The 26,694-nt window shown below is 46.1% G+C and overlaps 1 protein-coding gene across 1 annotated transcript in view; it reads left to right on the plus strand.

Moving 5' to 3' along the window:
* LOC147096957 (vitamin D3 receptor B-like) overlaps positions 1-26,694 on the plus strand; it is a 287,363-nt gene that overhangs the window by 141,977 nt on the left and 118,692 nt on the right. Inside the window, exon 5 of the mRNA XM_085972648.1 lies at positions 13,453-13,583. Coding sequence (XP_085828774.1) covers positions 13,453-13,583 — 131 coding nt within the window. The remainder of the gene's footprint in view (positions 1-13,452; positions 13,584-26,694) is intronic.

Genomic DNA, 26,694 nt, shown 5'->3' on the forward strand with positions numbered 1-26,694 from the left:
AATGCACAAAGCACTCCGTGCACCGTGACAATGGCAGAGGACTGGGAGCAGGTTCCCTGCCCATCGCTCATCTGGGAATGGTACCTGGCATGGTGAGACCAATAGGGGCAAATCGATTGCTAAACAGAACAAAGCCTGTCATTGTAGATAATCTCTACAGATGGTTTTCCAAGGGAAGTCACAAAGCCGAAGATCAACTATCTGTATTAATATCCCTTTATATCATTGAATTAAAGGGGAAGGGCAGACAAGGAGGTGCTAGAGATTCAAAGTACTCTCCCATGTCTGTAAAATTACAAAAGAAATATATCTGCTCCCGTTAAAAAGAAAACATCAAATTTCCTGCATGATGGTGACCCTGCAGTTCAGATTTCATTCCCCTCCAGAGCTGGTCCAATGATGTCACTGATGGGGAGGAGCCACCTCTATGCTGGAACAGGTCCCATTCATTTTAATGGAAGTTCCAATTTTGGACAGGCCTAGGAGCTACTCCAGAGCTGCCAGGCCCTGGGAAAATGTGCCACCAGCCAAGTAACCTATGTACTTTTAAAATATGTTTTATATGACTCCCACTTTCCCTTCCCTTACTCTCCCTGTACTCTCCTGAGCTGACCGGGTGAATTGCTGGATTAGCCCTCCGGTGCTACTGTGAAACGGAGAGGCGTAAGTGCAGCGCAAGGTGATTCCCTCCCTAAACTTCTAAGGAGGTGCCTATCTTCAGATCAGTAATGCCCTAAGTAGGATCATGAGTTCGGGTGCAGTGTGTTTGAGTTGCTTGCCACCTCTGATTTAAGTACTGAATCTCGCCATTTTGCTCGCAGTCATGTACCATTCAATCTACAATTATGATATCGGAATCAGAGTTGATCTGCCCCATTGTTACCCCTTGTTTAAAAGTGTGGTAATAAGATGCAATACACTCTGATTCCAAGTGTTGGTGAAATCTTAGGCAGCCTGGTAAGGGGTACTTATTCCCATTTTATACCCCTGAAAAGCTTTCTTTGTGTTTTGCAGTACCCTTTATCTGTCAGTTGAGAGCTTCCCTCTGAGATTGGAAAAGACAGGTAGATTTTCTTTTCCTCCCTCGCTTGCCTTCCACTGTTTGCTATTTATTATCCTCATCTTTTTTCAGTCGCCTGCCAGCATGTTCCATTCACTGCTTGAGTAGGGGGGGCCAGGCGAGCTGCTCCAAGGCATTCATCAATACCACTCATCAGCTGCCGGCTGTTCAACTGGCCTGGAGTGACTTGCCTAACATTTGTAGGGGAAAATCAGGAAGTGCCTGGGGTCTGCCTGCCACATGCCCAAGGACAGAAACTTGTAGATGGAAATTCACAAGTGCGAGGCATTTGGGGACTCTGTTGGAACAGCAGCGTACCGTGGTGTTGTGGGTTTTGGTTCTGACCATTTGATTGAGTAGATTAGATTAGATTTGCATTGGATGCAAATTATTGACCAGGTTAGGAGATTGGTTAAGCAGTAGAAGACGGAGAGTAGGGATAATGGGTATGCACTCAAATTGGAAGGAAGTGACTAGTGGTGTCCCACAATGATCTGTGCTGGGGGCTCAATGACTCACTATATTTATTAATGACTTAAATAACATAATAGAAAGCCGCATATCCAAGTTTGACGATGACACAAAGATTGGTGGCATAATAAGTAGTGTAGACAGGAGCATAAAAATACAAAGACATTGTTAGATTAAGTGAGTGGGCAAAACTGCGGCAGATAGATTTCAACACAGGTAAGTGTGAGGTCATCTATTTTGGACCAAAAAGGATTGATCTGAGTATTTTTTAAATGGTGACGAGCTAGGAACAGTGAAGGTCCAAAGAGATTTAGGAGTCAATGTACACAGATCACTAAAATGTAGTCGTCAGGTACAAAAAATAATCAAAAAGGCTAATGGAATGTTAGCCTTTATATCTAGAGGGCTAGAATATAAAGGGGAGGAAGTTGTGCAAAGCCCTGGTTAGACCACACCTGGAGTACTGTGCACAGTTCTGGGCACCACACCGTAAAAAGGACATATTGGCCTTGGAATTAGTGCAGCACAGATTCACCAGAATGTTACCAGGGCTGCAAGGGTTAAATTGAGAGGAGAGATTACATAAACTAAGCTTGTATTCCCTGGAATATAGAAGGTTAAAAAGAAAGACTTGCATTTATATAGCGCCTTTCACGACCACCGGACATCTCAAAGCGCTTTACAGCCAATGAAGTACTTTTTGAAGTAAGCCACTGCTGTAATGTGGGAAACGCGGCAGCCAATTTGCGCACAGCAAACTCCCACAAGCAGCAATGTGATAATGACCAGATAATCTGTTTTAGTGATGTTGATCGAGGGATAAATATTGGCCCCAGGACACCGGGGAGAACTCCCCTGCTCTTCTTCGAAATAGTGCCATGGGATCTTTTACATCCACCTGAGAGAGCAGACGGGGCCTCAGTTTAATGTCTTATCCGAAAGACGGCACCTCCGACAGTGCGGCGCTCCCTCAGCACTGCACTGGAGTGTCAGCCTAGCTTTATGTGCTCAAGTCCCTGAAGTGGAACTTGAACCCACGACCTTCTGACTCAGAGGCGAGTGTGCTACCCACTGAGCCCCAGCTGTCGAGGGGTGATTTGATTGAGAGGTTTTTAGGATTTTGAAACGATTTGATAGAGTAGATGGAGAGAAACTTTTTCCGCTGGTGGGGGAGTCTAGGCCAAAGTGACGACCTTAAAATCAGAGCCAGGCCATTCAGAAGAGAGGTTAGGAAACATTTCTTCACACAGGGTAGTAGAAGTGTGGGACTCTCTCCCACAAAAAGCAGTAGATGCGAGCTCAATTAATAATTTGAAATCTGAGATTGATCGATTTGTGCTTGCTAAAGGTATTAAGGGATATGGAGCCAAGGTGAGTTCGGATACAGATCAGCCACAATCTCATTGAATGGTGGAACAAGCGCGAGGGGCTGGATGGCCTCCTCCTGTTCCTATGATCATGTCGAGTGCAAGTTGAGCCTGTCACAGAGTATACTGTAACAGCGCTTGGCTTAAGTTCAAAAGATGTTCTGTGGAAGACTCGGGCTTGTGTTCAGCAAATTATTTATGGCACTGCCTTGACTCTAGCTTCCTTTCTGGATGTCATTCAATTTCCTAGAAGACTGGGGGGGTGTTATGATAATTACTCATTCAATAATTATCAAATTGCATAATGTTTACTGGTTAGGAGCTACAGCATACTAAATACTGGCGAAGATCCAAGCTACAAAATCTCCTCATCTCCCAACGTCTTGGGTATCTTGCATTCCAACCCATTCAGCTGGACTTTTAGTGTGGCATTTCCCTCTGACCTCGTAGGATATTGGATGCTTTGCAACTATCGTGCAGCCGAGACTAACTTCAAGGGTCAAACTATTTTCCCTGCTCCGCTTTCCCTCGTGCCCGTCCCTCCCTCCCTCCCTCTCTCTTCCCTCCCCCTCGCGCGCGCTCTGTCTCTGTCTCTGTCTCTGTCGCTCACTCTCTCTCTGTCGCTCACTCTCTCTCTGTCGCTCACTCTCTCTCTCGCTCACTCTCTCTCTGTCGCTCACTCTCTCTCTGTCGCTCACTCTCTCTCTGTCGCTCACTCTGTCTCTCTCTCTCGCCTCGCCCATGCTCTCACCCTCACGCACTTGTTCGCGTGCTCTCTCACTTGTTCATGCTCTCGCTCATTCATTTGAGCTCTCTCTCTCTTCTCCCTCGCGCTCATTTGCTCGCTCTCTCGCACACTCTCACAATAATACTTCCATATAACAGCAGCAAATATGATTCATTTGCATTATGCAGATTTGTTAGCAGTTTCTCCCTGTTGTTGTCCCACACAGTTTTTCTTTGCTGGAAAAATGGGTAAGTGGTCTGCTCTGCCACTGGTACCATTACCAGCCTCCAGCCAGATACATGAAAACAGCTAGGAATGACTTGGTCAGTGGAATTTTCCCATTACTGGAGAAGCATCTAGCTTCATAGAAACATAGAAACATAAGATAGGAGCAGGAGTAGGCCATTCAATGAGATCATGGCTGATCATCCAAATTCAGTACCCTGTCCCTGCCTTCTCCCCATATCCCTTGATCCCTTTAGCCTTAAGAAATATATCCAACTCTTTCTTGAATATATTTAATGAATTGGCCTCCACTGCCTTGTGTGGCAGAGAATTCCACAGGTTCACCACTCTGGGTGAAGAAATTCCTCCTCATTTCAGTCCTAAATGGCTTACCCCTTATCCTTAGACTATGACCCCTGGTTCTGGACTCCCCGGCCATCATAAACATCCTTCCTGCATCTAGTCTGTCCAGGCCTGACAGATTTTTATAGGTTTCGATGAGATCCCCTCTCAATCTTCTAAACTCCAGTGAGTATAAGCCCAATCGACACAATCTCTCCTCATACGTCATTCCTGCCATCCCAGGTATCAGCCTGGTGAATCTTCGCTGCACTCCCTCCATGGCAAGAACATCCTTCCTCCGATAAGGCGACCAAAACTGCACACAATACTCAAGGTGCGGTCTCACCAATGCCCTGTACGACTGTAGCAAGACATCCTTGTTCTTGTACTCGAACCCTCTTGCTACGAAGGCCAACATACCATTTGCCGCCTTAACCGCCTGCTGCACCTGCATGCTTACCTTCACCGACTGGTGCACAAGAACACCCAGGTCTCTTTGCACTTCCCCTTCTCCCAATCTATTGCCATTCAAATAATAATCTGCCTTCCTGTTTTTGCCACCAAAGTGGATAACCTCACATTTATCTACATTATAGTGCATTTGCCATGTTTCTGCCCAATCACCCAACCTGTCCAAATCGTACTGGAGTTTCACGACATCCTCCTCACAGCATACCCTCCCACCCAGCTTTGTGTCGTCTGCAAATTTGGAGATATTACATCCAATTCCCTCGTCCAGATCATTAATATATATTGTGAACAGCTGGGGTCCTAGGTTCGATCCTTGCGGTACCCCACTAGTCACTGCCTGCCACTCGGAAAATGACCCGTTTATTCCAACTCTTTGCTTTCTGTCCGCCAACCAGTTCTCTATCCAAGTCAATACCTTGCCCCCAATCCCATGTGCCTTAATTTTGCACGCTAATCTCTTATGTGGGACCTTATTGAAAGCCTTCTGAAAGTCCAAATACACCACATCCACTGGTTCTCCCTTATCTATTTTACCAGTTACATCCTCAAAAAATTCCAGTAGATTAGTCAATCCATGTTGACTTTGTCCGATCCTGTCACTGCTTTCCAAGTGCCCTGCTATTACATCTTTTATAATGGACTCTAGCATTTTCCCCACTACCGATGTCAGGCTTACCGGTCTATAATTCCCCGCTTTTTCTCTACCACCTTTTTTGAATAGTCGGGTAACATTAGCTACCCTCCAATCCATGGGTACTGTTCCAGAGTCTATTGAGTTCTCCTAATGCATCTACTATTTCTAGGGCCACTTCCTTAAGTACCCTGGGATGTAGATTATCAGGCCCTGGGGATTTATCGGCCTTCAGTCCCATCAATTTTCTTAACACCATTTCCCTGCGAATACTGATTTCTTTCAGTTCCACCGTTTCATCAGACCCTATGTTCCCCGGCATCTCTGGGAGGTTATTTGTGTCCTCCTTTGTGAAGACAGAACCAAAATATGTATTTAGTTGGTCAGCCATTTCTTTGTTCCCCATTATAAATTCCCCTGATTCTGACTGCAAGGGACCTACGCTTGACTTCACTAATTCCTTTGTCCTCCTTTGTTGAATCCTAACTGCTCCCAATCCTCAGGTTTACTGCTTTTTCTGGCCAATTTACATGTCCTCTCCTTGGATCTTATGCTATCCCTAATTTCCCTTGTTAGCCACGGTTGAGTCACCTTTTTTGTTTTATTTTTATGCCAAACTGGGATGAACAAATTCTGTAGCTCATCCATTCGGTCTTTGAATGTTTGCCATTGCCTGTCCACCGTCAACCCTTTGAGCGCCATTCCCCAATCAATCCTACCCAACTCGCTCCTCAGACCATCGTAGTTTCCTTTATTTAAATTGAGGACCCTAGTCTCTGAGTGAACTACTTCATTCTCCATCTTAATGAACAATTCGATCATATTATGATCGCTCCGACCCAAGGGGCCTCGTACAACAAGATTGCTAATTAACCCTTTCTCGTTACATAATACCCAGTCTAAGATGGCCTGATCTCTGGTTGGTTCCTCGACATATTGGTCCAGGAAACCATCCCGTAAACACTCCAGGAAATCCTCCTCCACAGTATTGTTACTAATTTGGTTGGCCCAATCTATATGTAGATTAAAGTCACCCATGATGACTGCTGTGCCCTTATTGCACGCTTCTTTAATTTCCCTTTTAATGCTATCCCCAACCTCCGCCTTACTGTTTGGAGGTCTGTATACCACTCCCACTAACGTTTTTTTCCCTATTTCTCAATTCTACCCATACAGATTCCACATCATCAGAGCTAATATCCTTCATTACAATTGTGTTAATCCCTTCTTTAACCAGTAATGCTACCCCTCCTCCCTTTCCTTTTTGCCTATCTTTCCTGAATATCGAATACCCCTGGATGTTGCGTTCCCAGTCTTGGCCATCCTTGAGCCACGTTTCCGTAATCCCAACCAAATCATATTTGTTTACCTCTATTTGCGCAGCCAATTCATCCACCTTATTAGAAATGCTCCTCTCATTAAGACACAAAGCCTTCAGGCTTGTTATTTTAACGCTCTTAGACCTATTAGAATTATTATTTACTGTGGCCATGTTTGATTTAAATCGTTGATTTCTCTGACTGCCACTTTTGTTTTTCTCCTTCCTATCTTTTGCTTTTATCCTTGTTTCCCTTTCCTCTGTCTCCCTGCTCAGGTTCCCAACCCCCTGCCATTTTAGTTTAAACCCTCCCCCACAGCACTAGCAAACACTCCCCCTAGGACATCGGTTCCAGCCCTGCCCAGGTGCAAACCGTCCGGTTTGAACTGGTCCCACCTCCCCCAGAACCGGTTCCAATGTCCCAGGAACTTGAATCCCTCCCCCTGGCACCATTCCTCTAGCCATCTTCTCAATACCTCCCATGACTGCCCTGAGATCAGTCGTTTGCTGTGTGATGATTTGCAGACATGAGTCCACCTGTGACTACTCCATGGCAGACTTTGGTATTTTTTTTAAATTCGTTTATGGGATGTGGGCGTCGCCAGCAAGGCCAGCATTTATTGCCCATCCGTAATTGCCCTTGAGAAGGTGGTGCTGAGCCACCTTCTTGAACCGCTGCAGTCCGTGTGGTGAAGGTGCTCCCACAGTGTTGTTAGGGAGGGAGTTCCAGGATTTTGACCCAGCGACGATGAAGGATCGGTGATATACTTCTAAGTCAGGATGGCGTGTGACTTGGAGGGGAACTTGGAGGTGGTGGTGTTTCCATGCGTCTGCTGCCCTTGGCCTTCTAGGTGGAAGAGGTTGCGGGTTTGGAAGCCTTGGCGAGATGCTGCAGTGCATCTTGTAGATGGTACACACTGCAGCCACGGTATGCCGATGGTGGAGGGAGTGAATGTTTAAGGTGGTGGATGGGGTGCCAATCAAGCGAGTTGCTTTGTCCTGAATGGTGTCGAGCTTCTTGTGTTGTTGGAGCTGCACTCATCCAGGCAAGTGGAGAGTATTCCATCACACACCTTACATGTGCCTTGTAGATGGTGCAAAGGCTTTGTGGAGTCAGGAGGTGAGACACTCACTGCAGAATACCTAGCCTCTGACCTGCTCTTGTTGCCACAGTATTTATGTGGCTGGTCCAGTTACGTTCTGGTCAGTGGTGACCCCCAGGATGTTGATGGTGGGGGATTCGGCGATGGTAATACCGTTGAATGTCAAGAGGATGTGGTTAGACTCTCGCTTGTTGGAGATAGTCATTGCCTGGCACTTCTGTGGCACGAATGTTACCTGCCACTTATCAGCCCAAGCCTGAACGTCGTCCAGATCTTGTTGCATGCCGGCATGGACTGCTTCATTATCTGAGGAGTTGTGAATGGTGCTGAACACTGTGCAGTCGTCAGCGAACAGCCCCATTTCTGACCTTATGTGGAAGGGAAGGTTATTGATGAAGCAGCTGAAGATGGTTGGGCCTAGGACACTGCCCTGAGGAACTCCTGCAGCGATGTCCTGGGGCTGTGATGATTAACCTTCAACCACCACAACCACCTTCCTTTGTACTAGGTATGACTCCAGCCAGTGGAGTATTTCCCCCCCCGATTCCCATTGACTTCAGTTTTACTAGGGCTCCTTGATGCCACACTCGGTCAAATGCTGCCTTGATGTCAAGGGCAGTCACTTTCATCTCACCTCTGGACTTCAGCTCCTTTGTCCATGTTTGGACCAAGGCTGTAATGAGGTCGGGAGCCGAGTGGTCTTGGCGGAACCCAAACTGGGCATCAGTGAGCAGGTTATTGGTGAGTAAGTGCCACTTGATGGCACTGTTGATAACAGTGCTGGGCAGACGTCGATGACAAAGTCCAACACCGCCTTCAGTGTGCCAGTGCAGCCTTCGGTCGCCTGAGGAAGAGAGTGTTTGAAGACCAGGAACTCAAAGCCAGCACCAAGCTCATGTTCTACAGAGCAGTAGTGATACCCGCCCTCCTGTATGCTTCAGAGACATGGACCATGTACAGCAGGCACCTCGAAGCACTGGAGAGGTACCACCAACGCTGCCTCCGCAAGATCCTGCAAATCCATTGGTAGGATAGGCGCACCAACGTCCGTGTTCTCGCTCAGGCCAGCATAGAAACATAGAAGATAGGAGCAGGAGTAGGCCATTCGGCCCCTCGAGCCTGCTCCGCCATTCGATGAGATCATGGCTGATCATCCAAACTCAGTACCCCGTACCTGCCTTCTCCCCATATCCCTTGATCCCTTTAGCTCCAAGAAATATACCTAACTCCTTCTTGAATATATTTAAAGACTTGGCCTCAACCGCCTTCTGTGGTAGAGAATTCCACAGGTTCACCACTCTCTGGGTGAAGAAATTCTTCCTCATCTCTGTCCTAAATGGCTTACCCCTTATCCTTACACTATGACCCCTGGTTCTGGACTCTCCGACCATCGGGAACATTCTACTTGCATCTAGTTTGTCCAGACCTGTCAGAATTTTATAAGTTTCGATGAGATCCCCTCTCATTCTTCTAAACTCCAGCGAGTATAAGCCCAATCGACCCAATCTCTCCTCCTACGTCATTCCTGCCATCCCAGGGATCAGCCTTGTGAATCTTCGCTGAACTCCTTCCATGGCAAGAACATCCTTCCTCAGATAAGGTGACCAAAACTGCACACAGTACTCAAGGTGTGGTCTCACCAAGGCCCTGTACAACTGCAGCAGGACATCCTTGCTCCTGTACTCAAACCCTTTTGCTATGAAGGCCAACATACCATTTGCCTTCTTCACGGCCTGCTGCACCTGCATGCTTACCTTCACCGACTGGTGCACAAGGACACCCAGGTCTCGTTGCACTTCTCCTTCTCCCAATCTATTGCCATTCAGATAATAGTCTGCCTTTCTGTTTTTGACACCAAAGTGGATAACCTCACATTTATCCACGTTATATAGCATCTGCCACGCTTTTGCCCAATCACCCAACCTGTCCAAATCATCCTGGAGTTTCTCGGTATCTTCCTCGCAGCACACACGCCCACCCAGCTTTGTGTCATCTGCAAACTTGGAGATATTACATCTAGTTCCCTTATCTAGATCATTAATGTATATTGTGAATAGCTGGGGTCCAAGGACCGATCCCTGCGGTACCCCACTAGTCACTGCCTGCCACTCGGAAAAAGACCCGTTAATTCCTACTCTCTGCTTTCTGTCCGCCAACCAGTTCTCTATCCAAGTCAATACCTTGCCCCCAATCCCATGTGCCTTAACTTTACACGCTAATCTCTTATGCGGGACCTTATCGAAAGCCTTTTGAAAGTCCAAATACACCACATCTACTGGTTCTCCCTTATCTATTTTCCCAGTTACATCCTCAAAAAATTCCAGTAGATTAGTCAAGCACGATTTACCTTTTGTAAATCCATGTTGACTTTGTCCGATCCTGTCACTGTTTTCCAAGTGCTCTGCTATTACATCTTTTATAATGGACTCTAGCATTTTCCCCACTACCGATGTCAGGCTTACCGGTCTGTAATTCCCCGCTTTCTCTCTACCACCCTTTTTGAATAGTGGGGTAACATTAGCTACCCTCCAATCCATGGGTACAGTTCCAGATTCCAGCGAATTTTGGAAGATGATCAGCAATGCATCTACTATTTCTAGGGCCACTTCCTTAAGTACCCTAGGATGTAGATTATCAGGCCCTGGGGATTTATCGGCCTTCAATCCCATCAATTTTTCCAACACCATTTCCCTACAAATACTGATTTCTTTCAGTTCCTCCCTCTCATCAGACCCTATGCTCTCCAACATCTCTGGGAGGTTATTTGTGTCCTCCTTTGTGAAGACAGAACCAAAATATGCATTTAATTGGTCCGCCATTTCTTTGTTCCCCATTATAACTTCCCCTGCTTCTGACTGCAAGGGACCTACACTTGATTTCACTAATCTTTTTCTCCTCACATATCTATAAAAGCTCTTACAGTCAGTTTTTATGTTCCCTGCAAGCTTACTTTCATATTCTATTTCCCCTTCTTAATTAATCCTCCTTTGTTGAATCCTAAACTGCTCCCAATCCTCAGGGTTACTGCTTTTTCTGGCCAATTTATATGCCCTCTCCTTGGATCTTATGCTATCCCTAATTTCCCTTGTTAGCCACGGTTGAGTCACCCTTTTTGTTTTATTCTTATCCCAAACTGGGATGAACAACTTCTGTAGTTCATCCATGCGGTCTTTGAATGTTTGCCATTGCCTATCCACCGTCAACCCTTTGAGTGACATTCCCCAATCAATCCTACCCAATTCGCGCCTCATACCATCGTAGTTTCCTTTATTTAAATTCAGGACCCTAGTCTCTGAGTCAACTACTTCATTCTCCATCCTAATGAAGAATTCTATCATATTATGATCGCTCTGACCCAAGGGGCCTCATACAACAAGATTGCTAATTAATCCTCTCTCATTACATAATACCCAGTCTAAGATGGCCTGATCTCTGGTTGGTTCCTCGACATATTGGTCCAGAAAACCATCCCGTAAACATTCTAGGAATTCCTCCTCCACAGTATTTTTACTAATTTGGTTAGCCCAATCTATATGTAAATTAAAGTCACCCATGATGACTGCTGTGCCCTTATTGCACGCGTCTCTAATTTCCCTTTTAATGCCATCCCCAACCTCTGTATTACATCGAAGCTTTGACCACGCTTGATCTACTCGGAGCTCCGACACGGCAAGGGAGCCCCAGGTGGGCAGAGGAAACGCTTCAAGGACACCCTCAAAGCCTCCTTGGAAAAAGTGCAACATCCCCACCGACACCTGGGAATCCTGGCCCAAGACTGCACAAACTGGAGGAGAAGCAATCCGGGAAGGCGCCGAACACCTCGAGTCTCTTCGCCAGGAGCAAGCGGAAGCCAAGCGCAAGGAGCGCACGTCAACCCAAGCACCCCACCCACCCGCCCCTTCAACCACTGTCTGCCCCACCTGTGACAGAGACTATAGGTCCCGCATTGGACTAATCAGTCACCTGCGAACTCATTTTTAGTGTGGAAGCAAGTCATCCTCGGTTCCGCGAGACTGCCTAAGAAGAAGAAGACGACTGTTGATGACACCTTCCGTCACTTTGCTGATGATTGAGAGTAGACTGATGGGGTGGTAATTGGCCGGGTTGGATTTGTCCTGCTTTTTGAGGACAGAACATACCTGGGCAGTTTTCCACATTGTCGGATAGATGCCAGTTGTTAAACCGAAGCCATGCCTGCCCAATTTGTGTGTCATCTGAAAGATGGCACCTCTGACAGTGCAGCACTCCCACAGTACTGCACGAAAAAGTCTGCCTAGATTACGTGTTCAAGTCTCTGGAGTGGGGCTTGAACCCACAACCTTCGGAATCCAAGGCACGAATGCTACCACTGAGCTAAGGTTGACATTTCTTGAAAATGTTTTAGGCTGAAGAGACAGAAAAGCTAGGAAGATTAATCCAGGACTTGTGTTTTAAGGCAGTAACATACCATGTGGCTAAGTTGACATTGATAAACTGCTCCAGCTTTGCATTTGTCATTCAACGTCATCGGTTACTGCAATCGAACCTACATTATCCTATATATAAAACAGGTGAAATTAAACTGGTCATGCAGGAGTCATATTAAGCATTAGTGTGTCGATGCACCACTTTATTTTGCTGACAGGAGGCAGCCAGTTGTGTCTGTCTGTCAGATGCATGGAGCAGCAGTTTTCTGTTGCAGTCTGCACTCCCAGCAGTCACAGCGTCTCAAACTAATTCATTGTAAAGAACTTTGAGACATTGGCGGCGTGGTGCGACATTAAATAAATACAATTTCTTCCAGTCTTTATTTGAGCAAAAGAAATGGACAGTGCACATTTGATGCTGCGTTCCTAGTGTTCTTTCACAGATGTCACAATTGGTCTTTTGCATTTGTGACAAAACAACTGGAAACTGTTAACAATGATGTGTTCATTCCGTTGGCAGAATGTTCCTAGGAATTCAAACCTGCCATTAGTTTAAATCTTTGCCAGCTGGTGATGTCTACTGTTAATTTACAAGTCTATTTTTATTTTTTCCTGGCATAAATTTCACAACTAACAAAATAGTTTTCTGTCCCCAGCTGTTTGTTTTGGGACTCCAAAGTTTGGAGTCCACGACTGCTGCATTCCAAATTTCAGGAACCCAAATGTTGCATTGACGGAGTCCAAATGGAGCAAAAGTTTTCTTTAACACTTTGATTTGGTTTACTACAACAATACAAATATATATTCCCCCCCCCCCCCCCCCCACCCTGTTTTCTGCACTTCTGATGATTGCCCTCCAGTACCCTGTTCAAGTGGCCATTGTCAGTGTGAGCCGGGGCAGCAAGTGTCGGCAGGCTATTCGACTGTGGTGGTATTGCAGCCAAATCGGCTCATGTTACTCACTCACTCACACAGCTCTGCAGGGGTCACTGTAAACTGCTCAGGAGCAGGAATCCTGTCTGATTTTTTTATTCTTCTTCTCCTTTCCCAACATTTCTTGCTTACTGCCTCTCGATGACTCAGCTGAGATTGGGAACTCTGTGGGGAGTTGCTGTTGTTTTCTTCCATCCTAACATTTCAAGGCACACAGCCTTGCTCAATTGTTGATGCTTCCTGATTGCCTAGTATTTTGTTTTTCATTAGTTGTCAAATTGTTGTCACAGTTTTCAAAGAAGGAAATGAGTGTGGTATGTACATGTCCTTTGTAATTGTATACTTACAGTCCTGGTCGCTGAGTTGATTTTTTTGTTTTGTTTTCCCCCACCCCCCAGGAGAAGCATGAAGAAAAAGGCCAATTTTACCTGTCCTTTTAATGGCAACTGTTCAATTACGAAGGATAACAGAAGACATTGCCAAGCATGTAGACTCAAGCGATGCCAGGATATTGGCATGATGAAAGAATGTAAGTAATTACACTTGGAACACAGGAGAAACTTGTAATGAAACTGAAGTTTAGTTTGTTCTTGAGAGACACAAATTTCACGAATCAACTGCACGTAATATTTCAGTTGAAATTGATGTATAGGAAACTTTCTGATATCCGGCACTGACGGGACCGAGCTGGTGCCGTACCATCAAAACTGCCGTACAAACTGTTAGATCCGTGTATCTTAATGTTGTGTCCTTCAATAATCAGACAACAGACTGCAGGGAACGATTCAACAGGTGTTTACTGAATGAGGGTTACTCTAGAACTAAGTGTACAGATCACTACTCAGGGTTTATATACAGGTGTGGTCACTGCTGGTACTACAGTATACAGGAGCTGTAAGAAGTAGTTCCCCCCTTAAAGGTACATACATTACAATTCCTCCCCTTTTAGATTAACAGTACCATAACACTCATTTAACAATTAAATATCAAACTAATTACAATTAACACTTTTAACATGCAACATTAGCTGAAAATAGTCTATTTATAAATTCAGTCTTTGGGGAGGCTTCCTGATCCTTTCTGGATAGCGCCTTTCCCGAGTGTCTTGCTCTTGGTGCGGAGGCGATTCTGGCCCCCTGTCGTCGGTTGGTTCATCAGCTTCCGATGCTACTGTTTCTGGGGTAGATGCGACCTGTACGTCGGGTTCATCACCAGGTACGTATGGGCGAGGCATGGAGTTGACTTGTTCCTGTGACTCTAGGATCTGGTCAGCATGGCGTCTCACGATGCTCTCCCCAACATCCACTGTGTACATTAGTGGGCCCTGCCGTGTGCATATCGTTCCTGGCTGCCATTTTTCTGTTCGGTAGTCGCGGGCCAAGACTGGTTGCCCTACATTGAAGCTCCTTGTTGGCTTCTCATGGATGTGCTGGAATTGCTTACTCTCAACATCTCTTCGTACGTTTGGTCTGAGCAAATCCAGGCGAGATCTTAACCTTCGGTTAAAGAACATCATGGCTGGGGCCTGGTTGGTGACTGCATGTGTCGCATTCCGGTAGGCGAACAGGAAATTGTCCACCTTGTGCTGCAGCGGAATGTTGTCATTGTACATAGCCTTTATTGCCTTCTTAAAGGTTTGTACGAACCTCTCAGCCAATCCATTTGTGGCTGGATGATACGGGGCGGATGTGTAATGCCTTACCCCATTCTTTTTCAAGAACCTCTGGAACTCTTCGGACACAAACTGTGGTCCGTTGTCGGAGCAAATCTGTTCTGGCAAGCCATTCCTGGCAAAAATGGTCCGTAGGACTGCAATAGTTTTCTCCGTGGTGGTGGAGTACATTTTGATGACCTCAGGCCATTTCGAGTGCGCATCCACGGCTATTAAGAACATTGAGTCCATGAATGGACCAGCAAAATCAATATGCACCCGTTGCCATGGAGATGAGGGCCACTCCCATGGGTGTAGAGGGGCCTGTGGTGGTGCATTTTGGACTTTCTGGCATCCTGAGCAGCTCTTGGTCAGGTCCTCGATTTGTTTATCGATTCCCGGCCACCACACACAAGCCCTGGCTAGGCTTTTCATTTTTGCCCCTCCCAGATGACCCTCATGAAGCTCATTGAGCACTCTATCCCTTAACTTGGGTGGAATTACCACTCGGGATCCACACATCAAGGTCCCCCGGCACACTGACAGCTGTTCTCTCCTTGTCGAGAATGCTGGCAACAGTGAGTCGCCATGTGCTGGCCATCCCTTCACCGTCAAATCATATACCCGAGACAGTGTCGGGTCATTTCGGGTCTCCTTTTCGATACAAGCGTTAGTTACCGGTAGGTATTCAACTATAGTCGAATGGAATATTTCGACAGGATCCACTGCTGGTGCTTCCTCCGCAGTAGGCAGTGGCAGGCGTGATAGCCCATCAGCATTTCCATGCTGTTTCGTGCCCTTATATTCGATTTCATATTGGTGCGCCCCGAGAAAGAGTGACCATCTTTGTAGCCGTTGCGCAGTCATCACCGGAACGCCCTTCTTTGGATTAAAGATGGAGACAAGTGGTTGGTGGTCAGTCAGCAAGGTGAACTTTTGCCCGTGCAGATAGTGATTGAACTTTTTCACTCCCCACACTAGGCTGAGGGCCTCCCTGTCAATCTGGGCGTAGTTACGCTTGGCTGAGGTTAGTGATCGTGACGCAAAGGCTATTGGCCTCTCTGAGCCGTCCGAGAATTTGTGCGACAGCACCGCTCCAATGCCGTAGGGTGACGCATCACATGCCAACCGAATTGGTAATGCCGGGTTGTAATGGGCCAATACCTCTTTCGATGTGATTAGTGTTTTGCTCTTCTGGAAAGCTCGTCTACATTCGTCACTCCACTTCCATGGCACCCCAGTTTGCAGTAGGGTGTTCAGTGGGTGTAGTATTGTAGACAAATTTGGCAAGAACTTATGGTAGTAGTTTACCAGCCCGAGGAACGACCTCAGTTGTGACACATTTTCCGGTGCTGGAGCCTTGACTACTGCCTCAATCTTCTCTGGGGACTTATGTAACCCCTCTTTATCGATAACGTGGCCACAATACGAGATCTGTTTTCTAAAAAACTCGCATTTGGGGCGGTTAGCTCGGAGCCCATATTCCTGCAATCTAGTGAGCACCTGCTCCAGGTTGGCAAGGTGATCACTGTCATTTTCGCCCATGACCAGGATGTCGTCCAAATAACACTGGGTCCCTGGGATCCCTTGCAGGACTTGTTCCATTGCCCTCTGCCAAATAGCCGGAGCTGATGCTACCCCGAATACCAGCCGGTTGTATTGGTAGAGGCCTTTATGGGTGTTGATTGTGAGGTATTTTTTTGATGCTTCTTCTACCTCCATTTGCAGATACGCCTGGGCCAGATCAATCTTAGTGAAGCGTTTCCCTCCAGATAGCGAGGCGAAAATATCTTCAATCCGCGGAAGTGGATATTGTACGGTGTGAAGGACCGGGTTCACTGTTACCTTAAAGTCCCCACAGATGCGAACCTTCCTTGGTTCCCCAGGCGTGCTGCTCAACGACTTTTTCATCACAGGGACGATGGGTGTAGCCCACTCGCTCCAGTCTACCTTGGACAGTACACCTGAACGTTCCAGACTCTCCAGCTCTGCTTCGACGGCTGGGCGGATCGTATAAGGTACCGGTCTGGCCTTAAAAAATTTTGGGCTTGCGTTTTCTTCAATTTTAACCGTCGCTGTCATGCCTTTTAGTGTTCCGAGTCCTTGCTGGAACACTTCTTTCGCGTCAGTTAGGATCTTTGACAGTCGCCCAGGTGTGACGTCATCATCCTTTTTGTCAGCCACAGTCAGTGCCTGTATGGAATGCCAATCTAGCTGTATCTTCCGGATCCATTCACATCCTAGTAGTGGTGGTCCTCCATCTGCCAATACATATAGGTCCATTTTTGGTGTTTCCTTGCTGTTATATATAACGTTCACCCTTATTTTTCCTTTGGGGTAGACTTTTTGCCCCGTGTACGTCTTCAAGACAATCTTTGTATCTCTCAAGGGTTTATGTGAGAATAGCCGCTTGTAGTCCCTTCGGTTTATGACTGTTAGGGCTGATCCTGTGTCCAATTCCATTTTCACTTAGACTCCTGCTATCTTGAGCGTGACCCAGATAGTTTGGTGATCCTCCGTTTTGATCACATTATGTAGTTTCAGACAACCCAGCTCCTTGCTTCCGGAGTCTGTATCACTCTTCTGTTCGTCTGAACTACTCTCCGTCACCTTATGTACCTTCTTGTACTTCTCCTGTGGAGATTTCTTGCTGCTGGTTTTCTTTCCCGACCTGCAGACTCTTGCTATGTGTCGTACTTTTCCACACTGTCTGCACACTTTGTCTTTGAACCAGCAATCATTATGGTCGTGTGTTGTTCTGCCGCAGCGATAGCACTTCACTGTTCCGTATGACATTTCATTTGTGCCATATTCTTGCGGTCTCCGTTGTATCTCTGCAGCGCCCAGTGCTGCTGCTTCGTGTTATACTGCCATGCTGAAAGCCTTGTCCAGCGTAAGATCCTTTTCTGATAGAAGCCGTTTCTGGGTTCCTTCACTTTGAAGCCCACACACAAACTTGTCCCTTAAAGTATCTGCTAGTCCCGTTCCAAACTGGCAGTGTTTCGATAGCTTGCGCAGTTCCGTTAAATACTCAGCATTACTTTCATCTTTATGCTGGTTCCTTTTGTGAAACTTAAATCTTTCTGCTATCAGCAGCGGTGTGGGGTTTAAGTAGTCCTGTAGGATTGACACTATGTTTTCAAAATCCTTTTCTACTGGCTTCTCTGGGGTTACTAGGTTTCGTAGTAAGCCATACGTTTTTGCACCCATTGAATTCAACAATACCAGCACTTTCTTGTCATCTGGCACTTCATTCACCTTGCACTTCATTCACCTTCTATGCGTTCGACATATGTCGTCCAATCTTCGACTTCATTGTCGAACGCTGTGATACTGCCACTCTTCGGCATTTTTGGGTGTGGTTAGACTGGCTTAAAATGGCGTCTCCCGCGCTTTCCTTTCTTCCCCGCTGCGGCTTAAAATGGCGTCTCCCGCGCTGCTGCCAACGCCGCTCTCGGTGGTCCTCATGGCAAATGGCGACGCCCTGTGGGTTTCGTGCGCTGCTCCTGCGCTGCTGCCAACGCCGCTCTCTGTGGTCCTCGTGGCAATGGCAGCGCCTCGCGTTTTCCTGCGCGCCTCTCTCCCCCGTTGAACACCGGCTGCGCTCTGCACTCTCTCGTCTCTCTCCCCCGTTGATGCCGCTTGGTCCTGAACACCGGCTGCGCCCTGTGCGCTCTGCCCTCTCTCCCCCGTCGACGCTGCTCGGCCTTTTTTCTGTGCCGCTCGGTCGGGCTCTAGCCCGCCGCTGTCCGGGAAGGGTCTGCGCAGTACCTGTTGCCAGCCCGTTTCGCTGGACCACCGTGACTGGAAAGCCAAGCCTAGCTCTCGACAGCCTCCGCTGGATGACTGGGCGGTTGCCCGTGGTCGACGCCCGTGCTTCTGGACTCGACCTTCTTCCACTGTTCTCCAGGAGTGAATCCCTGGGAGGTGATGCAGAGTTGCAGGTAGGTTCGAATCTGCCTCGTTGCCAATGTTAGGTCCGTGTATCTTAATGTTGTGTCCTTCAATAATCAGACAGCAGACTGCAGGGAACGATTCAACAGGTGTTTACTGAATGAGGGTTACTCTAGAACTAACTGTACAGATCACTACTCAGGGTTTATATACAGGTGTGGTCACTGCCGGTACTACAGTATACATGAGCTGTAAGAAGTAGTTCCCCCCCTTAAAGGTACATACATTACACAAACCAGCGCAAATGTTAAAACATACGGAGCTTTTGAGCTCCGTGTGAATCAACAAACCCTGTTGTTAGCAACAGCTTCAAAACAGTCGGCCGCAGCTTAAAAGCGTTTCTGTAGCTAAGCAACAGCTTCAGCTAGACCTTGCAGAGCCTGACTGGGGGAAAAAAAAGCAACGAGAAGTAAAAAAACTTATAGGAAACAGCTCCTGAATTTTGCCGGTAGATAGAGCTTTCCGGACATTTAACCTCCGGTTAAACGAAAGTTTCCTGTAATGATGAAGTCCAGAATATCCAGTGTGACTGTCACTGTGAATCAAGGAAATGCCCTGATTGTTTCATTGATAAAGAAACCCAGCTCTACACATGGGTTTGATTACTAATCTCCATTGCGTTAGTTGATCCCAGCAAGGGCATTACAGTTGACCTTTGTTGCAATTTGGGGTTTTGCAAATCTTTTCTCATTGGTCAGTCAGCAGATTCCATAGGTGGATCTTTGACCCTGTGATCTGGAAGGAGAACCTTTCTCTGCCCTGGCAGAAGTGCCTACCCGAGAGCTGACAATTGCCCCATTTGCAGCAATCTGCTTACTGGATTTAATGCCATTTTGCACTATGCAGTCATATTCTTTTCAAAATGACAGATATTGCCACACAGACCAGAGAGTTACAGACTAAAGCCAGTTTTACCGTTGCGCACATCTGCAGCAACTTTGCACCGCAGACTAACCACTGCAGTTTCCATTCACTCCACAAGCAATTTATTTTTCTGTGATCATTCCTCCTCCACATGTGCTCTCTGTTCACCAAATGTCATCACTGCCTAGTTCCTAACCACTGCTGGTCCCAACCCTGTTTTTGGATTCTGACCACTATTGGGCTGCAGCTTTGCATGGCCTTTGCTCCGCTCTCAGCCACTTATGGGCCTCACGACCATCCCTTCCCCCACCCCTCCCCCTCGTGTGAATTTGACTGCTTTCTGGTTTCCATCACAATGTCCACAAATTTGAGTGATGTGGCCATTTGTGAGAAGCTGTTTTGGGCAGGGTGGTACCTTCAGAATAGGCCGTATTTAGCATCTGAAGTATAACTACATTTTAAACTTCAGTGAGTCTTGCCTTTGATACTTTCCTTCTGTTTCATTCTGTCTTTTGACTTAAAATTTCTGACATTTCTTGTGCTTTTTCTCACTCTCCAGTGAGAGACATCGAGAGAGTGTTCTGGAGATGAGGCTAGCCCAGTGTGTATAGCAGTAGTGAAAGTCTTCCATTAAAAAAGGACAGGCCCTCCTCTTCTGACAGGCTCAACTTCCTGTTTTTGCCATAAGGGGATGCTTGGGTAAGCAGCTAACTCGCAACTGAAAATCTCCCACCTAAAATTTGCACAATGATGGGTTCGCAGCTCTGATGGGAAGTAGTAATAGTGTGAGGAAATTGAATTATAGCAGGTGCAGTTGGTGCCAAGTCATCAATGGGAAAATGGCGGTGCCTCTACAAATATCAATTCAGCTCTTTCACGGTTGGGCTTTAAATTCGTACCCCTAACGATTCATTGCTTAAACAAAAAAAATCTGGGTTCTGGGTTTCTAAACTGTTGCTATCGATGCTGACCTTTGGGCAACAGGAGTAATGCAAGACTGAGTTGCTGTTGAGTGTTCCACACAGTGGGCTGGCTGCATAGTGAGGACAGGTAAGTTTGCCTGTCGGTTGAGAGTGGTATTCCAATGTAGGTGTCCAGCTCTTCTTAGTAAATATAGTAGCTCCAACTTCTCGCAGTCTCACTTGGCTGGGATGGCTCTGTGCTGTGATGCAAAGTCTTCGATGTTAGATTTTTCTCCCATGTGATCATTTTGAATTATAATCGTACAAATAGAAAAGTGGATTCAACAGCTGTAACTGAGCTTTTCACCTGGTCAAAAAATCTACTTTATTTCAGAAAACAAAAAGGATGAATGAAATCTCACTAGTATCACAATGAATATATTTCAGTACTTCTAAAACAATTGTCACACCGTGAATAAATGCTGCACAACCCTAACACTATTTGGTTGTCAATGTAGACCCTAATGTGAAGATACTATAGGGACCCATTCTATGCAATGATTATTCTACTGATGCACCCACCTGAATAACAGACTACCAGCAAATTTTCTTGTGTTAACATATTGGGGTCTGCAGTGATCCAATAAAACAGGTCACATGTTATTTCTATTGTAGTTCACCTATGTTGCTGCAGTGACTTAAGGTTTAAAAAAATCATGGGTAAATACTGGGTATTACATGAGCATGTGGTTTGGCTGGGCTGGCAATTTGTTTTCTGGAGTTTCAGGAATTGTTGCTGCTTGGGCATCCTGTTGGCTGGGCCTATTGATGCAGAGAGAGCAGTATTCAGTAGGAGATCCGTGAGCTCTAAATGCTGCTCTCGCTCTCCCCCATTTTAATTTATCTGTGTGCTGTCTGTCCCTAATAATAGGCCCATTTGAGAGCCAATAGGAAGGAGGCCCATGCTGGCATTGCCTCCGAGCTGCTGTCCAAATAGAGAAGTGGGGTCCTGAACATTCTTGATTTTGCTTCCTTTATATTTTGGGATCCTGTTGATAGCGCACTATCACTATCAAAGTCTCTTCCTGAGGAAGAGAGTGTTTGAAGACCAGGACCTCAAACCCGGCACTAAGCTCATGGTCTACAGAGCAGCAGTGATACCCGCCCTCCTGTATGCCTCAGAGACATGGACCATGTACAGCAGGCACCTCAAAGCACTGGAGAGGTACCACCAACGCTGTCTCCGCAAGATCCTGCAAATCCATAGGCAGGATAGGCGCACCAACGTCAGTGTTCTTGCTCAGGCCAACATCCCCAGCATCGAAGCTTTGACCACGCTCGATCAGCTCCGATGGACGGGTCACATTGTCCGCATGCCCGATATGAGACTCCCAAAACAAGCGCTCTACTCGGAGCTCCGGCACGTCAAGAGAGCCCCAGGTGGGCAGAGGAAACACTTCAAGGACACACTTTTTCAAGGAGGCTTTGAGGGTAACATCCCCACCGACACCTGGGAATCCCTGGCCCAAGACCGCACAAAGTGGAGGAGAAGCATCCGGGAAGGCGTCGAACACCTCGAGTCTCTTCGCCGGGAGCAAGTGGAAGCCAAGCGCAGGCAGCGCAAGGAGTGCACGTCAACCCAAGCACCCCACCCACCCGCCCCTTCAACCACCGTCTGCCCCACCTGTGACAGAGACTGTAGGTCCCGCATTGGACTAATCAGTCACCTGCGAGCTCATTTTTAATGTGGAAGCAAGTCTTCCTCGGTGCCGAGGGACTGCCTAAGAGAAGAAGAGAGACTATCAAAGTACCTTTTGACGTAGGGGATTCAGGGCAGGGTGGGGGGCGGGGGATGCAGGTTAAGATTCATTGGGACTGGGCAGAAAGGAATAACAACATTCAAAAAGATGAACTGATTATTGTTTTTTCTGGGCTGATAAAGCTACTGACAAACTAGAAGCGTTATAGACAGAACATGTGCTAGCAACAAGAGACTATAAATAGCTCCACTCATGAGACTGGCTATCCCACTCACGGCTAGCATTGGAAATACTTATCCTGTCCTCTTCGAGTCCCATGTCAGGATGTTGCTGTTTACTCCTGGCTCTGCTAATGTTGCTGTGGAACCAGTTGCTGGGAGGTGCATACCTTTCTGACATCGAACATTCAATGCTGGAGGCTCTTCAGCACGATGAGGCAAATCTTTAGCAGGAGATAAAACAAGCCAATGGTGTTGAATAGATGGATCTGTGACCAAGCAACAACAAGGGAAGGCGACAGCTGAAAATAAAGGCCAAAAAAAGGAGGGGTTACTATAAAGTGCCATTAAAAAGAATTGACACTATTATTTCCAGATATGCTCAACGGTACAGTAATTTTTACTGGCACATTCAAATTTCTAGAATGATTCTTTTCTGATTTGTTGTAATTTTAAATAAAATGTAAATTTTTTTTAATGGATTTCATTGCTTGCCAAAATTGTATTTTTCTAGAGTCATAAGTGCTTCTGAGCTCGCCAGCTGCATTTTTCCCTCATTCACTTGAATGGACAGGAAAATTGCGAGCTAGGGAGCCCAGATATGGAAAACCCCAGCCATGGAGTTGTTTGGTTTCTCCTTGTTTAAAATTGTATTTGGTCATTAATGATCTCTGACGTAATAAAACTCACTACGTACTTGGTTTGAGTATAAAGCAAGGCTTTAATCAACTTGTTTCAGAACATGGAGGTCTAGTTGTACTTCACTAGTTCCTGTCTTACAAAATGTCCCTGGCAAGCTGGGCCCACGCCCGAGTATTTATACTTCTTGGACGGTGCCACCAGCTGGCCATCCAGCGTTATTTCATGAGTCGTTTCTTGATGATGATGAGATTTATAACAAACCCTTTTTGGCGGAAGGAAGAATTCTCAGCCAACTATTTATGACTCTCTCTACTTCAAATAAAATATTAATCATCAGCCAAACGTTGTTTTGATTTGAATAAACGAGCTCAAGGTCCCAACAGAATTAGTTTCCAGGAGAAGCTGCTCACCAAGACAGTGTATCTTGTTACGCCAACTCAGTAGCACTAATCGGATGAGGAATTTCCACAGATGTAACAAAGCAGCTCCCCTGTTGTGGGAATGTCAGTCACAATGTATCAAATGGATTCCCCCTCACCGAATGAGTCCCAAAACACATCTGTACTTTCATGCAGCATATTGTGTCTGTTGGTGGTTTGAGGTTAAGCAGTTGGTTATTTACAATGAAAAAATGTATTTTTTTTAATATTTGATATTTATATATTTATAGTTTTGTTTGCATTTTAAAAAGTAAGGATTGTTTTTCCTTTAAGTGACATGTTGACAAATTGCATTTTAATGTCACGAGAACTGAGGAGAGATTTTCAAACGTTCCCGTGTGTTCAGGTGTAAATTTTAAATCCGGGTTGGGCACAAAGTTCAAATCAGATCACCCAGAATATACCGTGTAATACACGGGTGACAAATGTACAAAAATAAGTTGAAATATGTTTTGCCAATTATCTACTATATTTCTCAACTCCCATTGGAAAGGCATATATTAAGTTTTGCCCCCTGTGCCCTAACCTCTGTCAGGGGTCTGGGCTTTAGTTTGGTTCTGAGATTGCTGTCTGTTTGTAGTGATGATGTGAGCAATGCCACAGGAGATCTGCAATTTTTTAAAAAGCTCCCCCCACCCACCCAAAGTCCTGTCCACCCAGAGATCTTTCATAGCCTCCGCCTGCTGTCTTTTTTTACTGTGCTCTGGTGCTGTGCCTCGGACTTGGCGTACAACTCTCACTCAATGTACTTGCAGAATTGTACTTGCAATGCTGTGACAGTATAGAGCTTTACAAGTACATTCAGCAGGCCCAGTGAGTGGGAACAAAACACAGGTAGTCCCAGCCTGCCCGCTTGCTCACCGGCACCCCCAGCCCATGTGCTTCTTGGTCTGCCTCCTGTTCTGTCTGCTCGTCCCAAGCGCTTCCCAACATGCTTGCGTTTTGGTCGAGTATTTCACCATGAAGAGCTGAGCCCGATCTTGTCCTCGCGTGCTGGCTCCACTGTGACTTCCAGCAGAAGCTCCTGAATTGAAATCAGGAGCAGGGACCCTCTTTGGGTGTTTATTTTTCATCCACCGAGTCCAGGGGCACTGAGGCTAATTTTTTTGCTCTCCACCACCACCTTGGCCGACATCAGCTAATGCAGCACAGAATATAGAATCTGAGACCTTCGTAGTCCTGTGGCTCAGTACTCAATCTGGCAATGCATTTGTCTACTGAGCCATCAGGAAACATACATTGCTGTCTTGATGGGACACGGTGCAATGTTAGATATGATCATGTTAATCTGAGCCTAGATTAATTTGGGATCTTTTAACCGACAGCTGATATACCAACCATACAGCTGCGACCATGATTGTATTCCTTTTTGAGAAGTATAAGACAAAGTAATGGGAAGGTATGCTAGTTGGGGCTTTGTTGGGTGAGTGGTAGAATCCATCAATGACTGATCTAAGAAAGCATCATCTCCAGGTGGGTAAAGCCATCAGTACCTATAAAGGCAACCACAGTATAACCACAAATGGTGCGTTTTGTACTTCGTAAATAATTTACATAGTGACAATTAAAGTTGGCAAATGATCAAACTCTCTCAATAGTATTTAAAGCTGAAAGATAAAGTCAGCAGTTGGCAGACAATAAACAGTAAGGCTGTGCTTTGTGGCATCGGTTGCCCTCTGACATTAATTACTGTACAGTAGTGAAAGCAATTTTCTAATGCTTGTTTGACCTCATGCCAATTATATTTTTTGTTTTGGTTGAGGGATTTGCTGTCTTTAATTTTCTGTTTGAGGTTGTATTTGTAAACTTGGCCACTGAAACTGAGTTGGACCGCAGTGAATTAATTGTTGGGTTTTGTGGCCCCGCTTAAATTCTACATATAGACACCAATGCTATATTCAGCTATAGCTATCTATATAATTAAGTCTTCTGTCTAATGCGCACCTGTGGCATCACACCTCAAAAGCGTCACGTATATGTCAGGCAAAAGAATGTCTCAAACAGCTCACATGTCAACCAAAAGCAGCTCTATTTGCTAGATAGGTAGGAAAAGCTGCTAAGTGTGCAATCACCAGCACAAAACAAGCAATTAAATGCCCATTTTTCCCCCAAAGCAGCCATTCATGAGCCAGCTACTGCCACAAACCAACCAATTAAATTGCTCATGCTTTTTTAAAAATATGATTTCAGCAGCCTCAATTGTTTCCTTACCAGAAAAATTTAAACTATTTATTAAAAAGTTTCAATTTAGTATAAAGTTACTAGCAGGAGCATAGGGCTAAAGTTCTGCTTCCTTCCCATAGCCTCTGCACTATCTCTGAGCTGTTTTTCCTACCAATATGCAAAGTCAGTGCTCCTCAATGCTGCTTTGGGACTTCTGTGCATATGCTGCTGGCTCACTGTCATTTTGTGCATGTGTGCCTGAGGCTCCATCTTGCCTGTTCATTTCATGACATGTATGCATGACTGAGGCAGTGCACTTTCACTCCCTTTCCTGCTTGGATTTCCCTGACAGGCCTGGACTTGACCTGTTTTCAGGCTGTGCACCTTCGCTTATCTTCCCACTCCATGGCCTAGAGATTCCAGTATGCTGAAAACCTGCCGGTGCCACCGTGGGCCACAAATAACGGCCACCAGAATTAATGGCGCAGGCAAATATTTTGGTGCTGCCTGCTAATTTAAATCAGCGCAGCGCTAAACTTGTCTCAGCAGGAGGCCCAATGTGGCATGGCCGTAGCATCCCTGGAGCACGAACAGCGTTATCTTAAAGCTAGCTGATCATTTTAGAAAGCAGTGTCAGTCCCTTAAACGGGAACTGCCTTCTAAAATAAAAATAATTAAAATCATTTAAAACTAGGCAATTTTTAGCCCTTACAGTTCAACTGCCTGCCGGAGGAAAAAAAAATTCCCAAATGGCAGTCTTGAGCTCTTAAAGCTGAATTGCCTTCTGCACCTAAAAGTAATGGTAAAAGTGCTTCAGCACTAACACAAATGGCTCAACAAGCCAGGGAAGGGGCATCCAGGGTCTCGCATGAAGCACTTCAGCTTTGTGCAGGGGGTCAACACTGCAAGAGAGGTCTTCTACCCACAGGGGCCAGGAGGCCCTCCAGAAAGAAGGATGTGGGACCAGATCACTGAAGCCATCACTGCTTGCAGTGTCGACCCCATCATTTGGCTCCACTGTCCAAAAGACTTCCAAAAGGCACTTG

The sequence above is a fragment of the Somniosus microcephalus genome, chromosome 33 (genome assembly GCF_052327205.1).
Source record: "Somniosus microcephalus isolate GS21.2 chromosome 33, FLI_Smic_1.0, whole genome shotgun sequence".
NCBI lineage: Eukaryota > Metazoa > Chordata > Chondrichthyes > Squaliformes > Somniosidae > Somniosus > Somniosus microcephalus.